The sequence below is a fragment of the Papilio xuthus genome, unplaced genomic scaffold (genome assembly GCF_000836235.2).
Source record: "Papilio xuthus unplaced genomic scaffold, Pxut_1.1 DF826776.1, whole genome shotgun sequence".
Lineage (NCBI taxonomy): Eukaryota > Metazoa > Arthropoda > Insecta > Lepidoptera > Papilionidae > Papilio > Papilio xuthus.
Genome location: NW_013531873.1, coordinates 11,092 through 21,532, shown reverse-complemented (window position 1 = coordinate 21,532; position 10,441 = coordinate 11,092). Strand labels below are relative to the sequence as shown.

The 10,441-nt window shown below is 33.6% G+C and overlaps 1 protein-coding gene across 1 annotated transcript; it reads left to right on the top strand.

The window, feature by feature from the left end:
• Positions 1–6,055: 6,055 nt before the first annotated feature.
• On the top strand, positions 6,056–7,700 carry LOC106122742 (uncharacterized). The gene is made up of 3 exons (XM_013318829.1): positions 6,056–6,139; positions 6,254–6,451; positions 6,867–7,700. The coding sequence occupies exons 1-3, from the start codon at positions 6,056–6,058 to the stop codon at positions 7,254–7,256; spliced, it is 672 nt and encodes a 223-aa protein (XP_013174283.1). The 3' UTR covers positions 7,257–7,700.
• The last annotated feature ends 2,741 nt before the right edge of the window (positions 7,701–10,441 follow it).

Genomic DNA, 10,441 nt, shown 5'->3' with positions numbered 1-10,441 from the left:
AGATGGAAACAAGGGATGTCTTTGATAGGGGCTTGCCAAATTAAAAAATGGCTGTCAATTATGTATTTGTGTGACTGTGCCTGGAGCGACCAGACATCGCTTCGTTGAGATTGTGATGGAATACAGTCCAGTATCTTGTAGTGTAGTGTACATAGCTCGGTTTATTACATGATGTATACAATACTAGGAGCTGTATAAAATGTATTTTTGCATTACTAATCCTTTTGCAAATGTAGGGAGGCGCTTTGTTACTCGCCATTTTTTTCACCACGACTGATACTGCACAATCAAATTTAAATCCAATTGATATCTAACCAAAGACAATTATTGTCATTTTTTATTTCTATCTATATTTGCGCAGTTAAATGTAAATTTCTAAATGTGACATTTTAGAAGGCACCACTTATAAAAAATACAACACAAGTGATCGGCCTATTCTATTTCTTTGTTACAATTAATTTCGTTCAATGACCTGGCTGGTAAGTAAAGCGCATAGTCAAAGTGTAAGTCTTTACTCCACGCAATAACTTTCTAGACAGAATCAAAGAAACAATTTGGACTAAAAAAATTTAGGGGATGAAGAGCCGCGTGGTGTCTCGTGCCGCGGAATAAGTTTGTCGGTGTCATAATGTACATCATCTTGTCTATAGTAATGTGAAGCAAAAATTTCAAACATTTTGAAGGACATTTGCTTTTTATCACATCAATAAAGTTATAGCACTCTTTCCCAACGATATATTAAAAGTTTGAAACAATATTATATATATTTAGGATGCTCAAAATGCTCTTTACAAAATTATGATAAAAAATTAGTGTCTCGAGTTTGCCAATATTAAGTTTTATTATAAAAACAAATGTAAAGTAATTGAAGACAATTATGTATTGATATGAAGGACCTTTTTGGACAAAAGAGTTTAAAATTATTTAAGATACATTTACGACAAAAAGCTACTACATTACTACACTACTACCTCCACGCGAACACCAAGTTGTATTCAATAAATGAAATATAGATCGAGTGTTTAGAATAAATAAATACTATGATGTAGTCTATTTGAAAATATCCCCTGAATCCACCTAAATCAACAAATTAAAAAACCCTTAATCTAATACTATTCAAATAGTTTCCTTGTGTTATCTTCGGCATTATATTTTAAATTGTAAATGAAATATTGCCTGAAAAATAATATCTATAAACGATTGTATTCTGTAACACGAGACGATCTTTTGGTCAGGATTTACGAAGCGAAGCATATTAAATACTGAATAGTTAAAAAATCGCTTCGTTAAAAGTATTGAAAGATTGGAAAATAAATTCTTGGTAAATTGTAGAATTTTAGAAATTGACCTGTGTATGTATATTTATATCATAAATATTAATTAGATCGAGCGTTGTAAGAAAAAATAATTTATATAATCATTTAAATGGGGCCGTTTTTAAAAGTTAAACAAAACTAAACATATTTATTTTTACGATAATAAAGACAACCAAAAATTCATTTAAAATAGTATAAAATTTGATTTGAGATAAAAGGATGTATTATTGTGATGCAGTTTGTACAGCACGCCACGTTTTTATTTAGGCCCCGAAATCAAAGCATACTAGCACGACTTTCTAGGACCAAACCTTTTTATATTGTACCATTTATTAGAGAATGCATATTGAAAGACAGTTGTGACTTGGCTGACGTTTGAAACTAACTAAACTATTGCAAATTGTTAAAAAGCTACTTTTAGTGTTGATCAACTTGTAAAAGAAAATGAAACAATATATAGTATTAAATACCACGAAAATTTTCTATGTAATATATTTATTCGAATATTTTAAAAGCCTTATCTTCAGTTCGAGCTGCCGAAACACGTACAAACTACGACTCGATGATTCGATATTTCCATCCCTTTCAGTCTGGTTAAAAAATAGAGATAGCAATACGATGCGCGTTTCGGCAGTTCCAACTTACTATTAACTTCTGCTTGAATTTGAATGTCGTAAAACACGAATTTAATGTGCAATATTTTTAATAGATAAGAGTGGTTTTATCTTGTCGGGGAGCATCAGCGGCAGCGGCAGCGGCAGTGCGTAATGAATTTGTGAAATGTAAAATGTTTGAAATGTTAGTGAAGGCTTCGATCGGGTTTGTAACGTACTTTCAACGGTAATGCAATAATGCTTTTTTACACGTAATATTGTTTGAGGGGAAAAGTCGAGAGCCGCGTCCACATGCGGCACGCGCTGTCATTGACACTTTGCAAATAAACTAACTTTGAATAGCAAAATCAATTAGTTTTATTTTTACTTCAACCGTCGACCCATTAACAAATTACAAAGCTACTAAGATATATTACGTATCTGAGAAATAAAAATTCAAAGTGACGCCTCAGCGTCGTACAACCGATAATTGTCGCCACTGGTCTCTATAAATGGAAAAGTAATTTTTTGGAAATGACAGCTCTGTTCGTTCCAAAAGAAGTTGTTTTCGTTAGATGTGTAAAAGTTCTTGACAGTTAATTTTATATCTATTATTTATTCGATATCAACTGCAAAGCACCGCTACCGTCAGTGTCAAAACGGTGAAATCAAATAGGCACAAAATACCACAGTTTGTAGCCTGTCCATGTATTATAATTTCATGTCTATCATTTTCACTTTAATCTTTGAACCTTCGACAACTGATAACCTTAATCTTTATTGAACGAATGACTTTGTGACTAAATGGACTGGCTATTTGACGTTGTATTTTGTGCCTATTTGATTACCACCATTTTGGCGCTGATGGCTGCGATTTCCAGCGGTGCTGTCTCATCGAACTAATCAAATAGATAGATTTAACTGTCACGAAGCATCAACAGGCGTGTTTAAAACGGAACATGGTCAAAGCAGTCACTTAAAAGTAATCGCCTATCCATTTATAGAGACCAGTGATTTATGATGTTGGTTATTGTTTTGTTTTACCAACATTTTCTGAAATTTTTAATTCGTTCCTCCATTTCTTTTCATTTATTTTGCACGTCTAGTACCACGAATACGAATTGTTGCTGTTACGGACATTATACGCTTAATAAGTTTTGTAGTTGACTCTTCAAAGTTTTACCGTTTCCTTTGTTATACTACAAAAATATTAAAGTAATTTTCGTCAAAATAGCGCTCATGTTGTGTAGGTGTTGTTATGAGGTTATGATCGTGTAAATTTCTGTTCTATAGTCTTTTGTAAGTCTTATTGCTCAAAATGCAGTACAATACAGCAAACTTTCACTGACGGTCAAATGACGAGAGGCGCAGCTATTGCTGCTACTAGTTTGATACTATGAGCAGGGCTGTTTTTGCTTTTTCTCCTACGTTCATTTCAAGTATTACATATTATGAACATGGTGTGTGTGAGAAGTTGATTATTTTATAATTATTTTAACTGTTATAGAATGTTGTTACAGGTTTTGTGCAAAAATGTGGTTTTTTCCATGTCATGTTGTTTGTATAGAATTTAAGAAAAATAGTCTGTCTGTAGGTAAATCATTTAAAGAATTATCTCTTTAATAATGGAAAAAAAAAAGTAAATAAGTTTGTCTCATGTGCAGTGTGCAATTTTTTATCCTGCACTTTAGTGTGAGCATCCATATCCAATATTGATCAGATATAATGGTTAACTTTTCTTTTGGTGGTCATTTATTTATGTCAAGTACAACAACAACAACATTTATAATGTTAGACAAATTTACAGTAACAAAATATTGGTGATCAAACATGTACATATTTAACAAAGAGATTTTTAACTTCAATGTAGTTTTCTTTGGGTCTTACATATCCTCATTGAGAGCCTTGATCCTACTCTTAGAGGTGAATATATTATAGTAAATTGTAACTTACCTTGTTTCTGAATTTGGTTTTTTGGAATTTTTTAAATTCAGACATTGCATATTTTTGATAATGCAATATTTTTGTTTTACTTGTTGTCCACAATTGTTGATTAAAGAAACTATTGCTTGTCTTGAATATTGTTTGAAGGCTAAAGAAATATAATTAACCCTCGGAGTACACACCTCTGATCAGACCTTTTGAGTACACACGGGGTCAAATTGACCTCTCTTGACTTTTAACACTTTCCCCCGGAGTAGTGGTTTTTAATGAATTTACTTAACCTATTTATGGTATATATATTATCAATTAATGGTGTAATAGGTTAAATAAATTGGAACCTATTTTCTAAAAGGAACTGATTCGAATAATTACCATTATCAAACGTTAAATGTACATTTAGAAAAAAACAACTGAGATTTTTGAAGAGGAAAGTACTGAGATACAAGCAATTAGAGCTATTTTTGTATATTTTCCAAAAAGTATAATTATTCAGTTATGTGAAAATGACTATTTTTTAAAATCAAAAGTAATTCGTATAATTTATTAAAATTCGCTGTAGATGATCATTGCTTCATTCTTCAATATAGGCCAAAAACTCTCTTGAAATTGTTTAAGTCACATAGCGTCTTGTATACACAATGACGCCTGGCGTTTTGAGTTCCAGCTAATTGTTCCTCCCTGAAACAAATTGTGTAACCAGTGCAAGAACGTCGGTCATCATCTGAACTTGCCCAGTCTGAATCACAGAAGCCATCAGTCGTAGTCTCTTCTGTATTTTGTTTATAACTTAATCTCTTTAGTGTCTTTTAAATATCGCATAACTCGCTTAAGAGCCATCCAGTGTGACATTACAGCTTTGTTATTATTGTATATACTCAACATATTTGTCATAAAACTTATATCTGGTGATTTTATTTTATTATATATATTGTAATTTGTGAACATTTTTGAATTAAATTTTGCTATTCGCTCTTCACCAGCAATTTAATTTAAAGCGTCAGTAGCCTAATGGTTAAGGGTACGGATTTCCGATCACGGGGTCGGGGGTTCGGATCCCGCCATTCGACTATTGTCGAATACCATATCCTGCACAAACCTAGAGCTTAGTTGGAATGGTAAAAGAAATATTAGTAAATTTACTAAAAATCTGCTAATATTTTATCATAAAATAAAAATTTAATTTCGAATGGAATCTCTTTCTTGTTGCTACTGCTGCTACTGCTCTGTACCGGTAATTGTCAAATCGTAGGATTGTTTTTGCATTTATTCAATCAGAGGAATTATCGTAAACAGCTGTCTGAATATTATGTCCACAAACAGACTTAAAAATGAAATATGTATTATGAGCTCATTTTCTATATTAAGTTATAAAACAATTTATTTATTTATTTAGATACACCAACAGGTAAATTATAAAAGATGCCAAAAAAACCTATAACAAAAGCAGAAACCAGATAATAACTTATCCCAGTGGCAGACGTGGAAGCAGAATAATTTGAAAGAGTACTTAGTACTTAGTAAATTGCTAGAAAAAGAGCCTAGATTCGAGGATGGAACTCGAATATTTAATCTTGACGAAACCGGCACAACGACCGTCCAGAAACCACAGTGTTGTGGCTCCAACAGGAGCTAAAGTAAGTAAAGTAACAAGAGGAGAAAAAGGCACTCTAGTCACATGTTGTATCATGCCCTGCCCCCTTCTTTAATATTTCCTCGGAAAAACTTAATGATGAGTCCTTCAGGTTGGATTACTAGTGACTTATTCGTGAAAGTAATTAAACATTTCATTAAGTGTTCAAGCACGACACCAGAAAATCCATCTGCTTATAATTGACGAATCATGAGTCACATTTGTCCACTGAAGCTCTAGACTTAGCGAAATAATCAGGTGTTGTAGTTCTTACCTTTCATCCTCTCACTACTAACAAATTACAAGCCTTAGGTTTGATGGGCCCTTTAAAGACATATTATTATTCCGCACTTGAGTCATAGATGCTGTAAAGCCCAGGAAGACCAGTTACAATCCACGAAATAGCAAATATTGCTCATACTTAACCCAAAATGTGTTCAAGTTTTTATCACGTTGTTCAAGTTTTTATAACGCTCTTACCCCTGATAGAGAAAGTCCATCTATATTATCAGAATAATATCACAGTTACAACCAAAACGTGACACCGACAAAGCAATCAGCAGCAGATTAGGATGTTTCTAAAAATTAACGGGACATCAAAAGGTAATGAAAATACGGTAATATTGATGAACGTCACGGAGGAGACGTGCCGCTTGGTGCGTAATCCACTGTATCTAATACCGTAATTCATTGTAAATTAAAATACATAATAATATCGTTCAACAAACGGGAAGGTAAAAAATTGGGTAAAAGCATGATACGTACTGCAGCATAAAATAGAAAAGTTCTACAAGACTCGGGAAATAAAATGCTTCCATCAACAAGTAAAATCAGAAAAACACCATTTAAGAAAACCAATAAAAATGGCCATACCAATTTTACGGAAAATAGCCATGTCCAAGAGAATAATGTGTCCGATTCTCCTTGACCACGGAGGTTGTCAGAGGAGGAGAACTCTGATAAATCAGGTTTGTGCATACCTACTTTTTCAAAAAATAGTGATAAAATTATTACGCCTGGAGGTTGGCCGTGTGTCCTGAAGGCAATAACGACCCCTAGAGGTTAACACTTTAGAAATTATTTTCATTCGAAGGATGACGACAGGTGTAGTGCTTGACAGTAATGCCAATATGTTGATAATATGTTCGATTCTCAGAGATTAACAGAGTGCTAGTTCTTTGGAAATTATAAATAACCCGAAAAAATTACTTTGTTCATCGACAAATAATTTTTTCATATCTACCCGCAATAAAACATTATCGTTATTTGTAGATGACGAACACAACAGTCAAGATACAACCGATAAATGTGTGGAACCTGTTCCAAAAATAGACCTGTACCCCGAAATACATAACACACTTACCGCTTTAGTCGAAAAAATAGAATACTCCAAAGTTTGGGCCAAAAATTCATGATAAATTGGCTCAGCTTTGGCAGAAAATACTTAGAAAAGGCCTTGGCAAAGAAGCCAAGGATAAGCTCGTAAAGAGCTATCTCATATCGAAGAATCGCTCTCTCTTACAAGCGCCGAAAATGAACCCAGAGATTTCGGCCGCCGTATCCGACGTGTCCCGAAGGCGCGATAAGAAAATCAAGGCGGTCCAGCAGCAATTGGGTCAGGGTATATCGGCTCTTACTAAAGGCTTGGAATTGCTACTAGATGACGGGAATAAACTTCAAGCTATAAGTTTCCTAAGCAACAGTTGTCGCTTATTGTGCGATCTATGTCCTTCCTTTCCAACATTACACAAGACGTGGAACGAGATGAGATGATCTTCGGAATGAAACTTTTCGACAAAATCAAAGCAACAACAGCCATCGAAAGACATGGCTTAGAGATCATAAAACCGACCGCAAACCCGAAGTCCACATCTTCATCTTACCAAACATGGTAGTAGACATTAAATTTTCATTCATTGAAGGAACGTTAGTCCAGAAGCTATCATCAGATGGTACATTAAGGTCAGGGCGGTCTTGGTTAGAAATGGAAATTCCAAAAGATGTTCTACTGCACCCAGCTATAGCATTATTTTTCGTAGTTTTTGATGGATAAGTATTGTTGCTTAAAGCTGTATTCCCAATGTTATAGAAGCCAATAGGTTTTCCATGTGAACATTGCACTGATTCTTCAGAGCAAATTCCCATATCACAACTAAGACGCCTCATGGCTAATACTTCAGGATTATTGCAGCTCCATATAGCTTGGTGCACTGCCATGGTACCACGAAATTCTTTTAGATCTCAGCGTGCAAAAGGATTTGGTACTAATCTCTTCATTTTTTACATAATAAATGACAGAAGTATGTAGGATCACACGTTGTCTTGAACTCCCATCATCAAAATGAAAAGACTGTATCTCTGCAGCGTATTTCGTATTGTAATTTTCGGTGAAGTGATAATGTAAAATGAGTACAGATTTGACTTCAAATTCTTAATGTATTTATTCTGAACAACAATATTTACCAAATGGCACATATAATATGTAGCTCTAATAACTTCATAAAATGCTCTATTATATTTTTAGGATATGCTAATACTTTTTGCTTCAATGATTGCGCGGCAACCTTTTCTTGCCATCCTTGATATATTTCTTTTTAGACTTTGTCGAAAACCATTAGTGGCCCCCTTGGCATTATCTAATTCCTAGTAATTAACTAACTAACACAAGTAAACAACTGTAAGATTGTCCTGAATTATAATTATATTATAAAATGAACATCACAGATTACTCCAAACTCTAAAACAAAATCAAATGAAACGAAAAGAAACAAATAAAGTATGTGGCGTGTAGGGAGGTGACAGTTTGGTTGACAGATCAGTGACTTGCTGTGCTGACTCACCTGACATTAATCCATTCATTCATTTCTTTTCAATGTTTGGAATTATCACAGACAAGATGCAGTAGGGATGTACTGTATAGTTTATCCGTTTTATGATATTATATAGCATTATTAGTTGTCATAATAATCTAACCTTAATTTAAATATCAAACAAACTTGACTGATCGAGGCTCTTGTAATATTTTAGGTTAGATTTGACTTTAGCAAAAATACATTTATTGTATCACTTATAAAATTATTTGAAAATAAACTCATGAAACAACATGGCTACAATTAATGTGCTATTATTTCACACCAACATTACTAACAGAAATTGTTACTTTAAGGAGCCAGCTGTTCTAAATGGTACAGAGGTGATTATAAAAAATTTGTTTATTAATCTGAAATTCTGTGAATATATATGAGAACTTTTATATGTTCTTTTGGTTTATTTTTTTAAAGGTTTGTTTTTTAAACAGTATTTGACAGTTGATCAGACCGGTGGGTAACACAGCCATTGTTTGTTTGAGTTGTATTTCTCTATTTAAATTTCTTGTAGTTAATGTTCTTCGATACGTTTCGCAGCTTTTTACAATCTCTTTCAAACATTTTCTTAGCACCTCGTCACAAACATATCTTTTAGGAGTTATAGAGATATCACATACTCCTTTTGGTATATTAGTTATTGCCTCGTACATTTCTTCACTTATAACAAAATCATTGTGAAGTTCTTGTTCAATTGTAATCTTTTGTTGACTTATTAATGTTCTTGATATTTAATTTCACCACACACCAACTATTAATTTAGCATAAATTTAAAACCACAACTACTTGTTAAAAAGGCATTTATTTTACATTGACATCTTATTGACATTCACAGACACAATAAATTTAAAAATACAATTTCGTTTTTCATCACTAATGTCAGTTAACATGTGACCTCCTTTAACAGTTCTAGTGGATTGTTTACAACATTCATTGAAATCTTTTTCGCAGTTGGCATTTATAGATTGCTGACAAGTATAATTGTTTTGTAAAAGTGTTTTGAAAGTACCTTTAAATGCTTGGCAGTTTGGTGATATGTTTCTGACTCCTAAGCTTTGAATGCTGCCAAAAAAAAATGTCTACTGGGTCCTGATTAAAAATTCTTGTTAACATACAATTAATGATTAAACGAATTTACTTGTAAGTGATGTTCTATCATAATTATACGAAGGGTTTCGTCGGAAGATATTAAGTCTGTCGACCTGAACACTCTGTTTCGTCTTGTTACTGGTTGGATAGTTTTTTCCGAATACGGAGTCCAAATATAGCACAGTTTCTTTAGACAACCGAAACCTTGAGTGAAACTTCGCATCCGTGTACTTTTCAAAAGCGTCGAGTTTTTTGTGTTTCGCCGACACACACACTAAGCCTTTCATGGTCCCAAAAACGATGACAATGATGTTACAGACAGCTTTTCACTTTTGAATTCCTATACACGTAGGAATATGCTCAGAGTGAAACAACTTTTATTTTACACTGCTTTTATTTTAATTAGAAACTCTTACTCTATCTTCATGTCTTCTTTTACTCGCATTTTGTTTTGCACTTACAAGTAGTTCACAAGGTGTACAGTTGATGCTTCTTTGAAAGGTACTATTAATGGCTCTTTGCAATCAACTAATGTGTTTGTACCAAAGGCCAGAGTTCCTCTATACACAACTTCGTAAGTAATAGAATTAATATTCTGTGTATTCTCCCGACTTGTCCATTGCCTCGTGGAACACCCGTTGTAATAGTCACATGTAGAATGTTCTCCTCCTTACAGTAATCTTGAAACTCATGACTAGTGAATGCAGTGCTTTTGTCAGTGATTATTCGTCGTGGGTTTCCGAAGGTTTGCTGATGGATCTTCTATTTGTTTAGAGTCTCTCGGCTTGATGTGCTTCTTGTTGGGAACAGCCAAACAAATTTAGTGAAAGCGACCACCACTGTCAGTATATGTTAATACTGTTTACTAGTTTGCGTCAAAGATCCAACATGATCCAAATTAATGGTATCCAAGGGAATATTGTTCTTCTCAATTGGATGCAGAAATCCTTTTTGCTTCCCTTCTTTCTTCGTAGCTAACAGGCATGGAATGCATGTCACTATAAA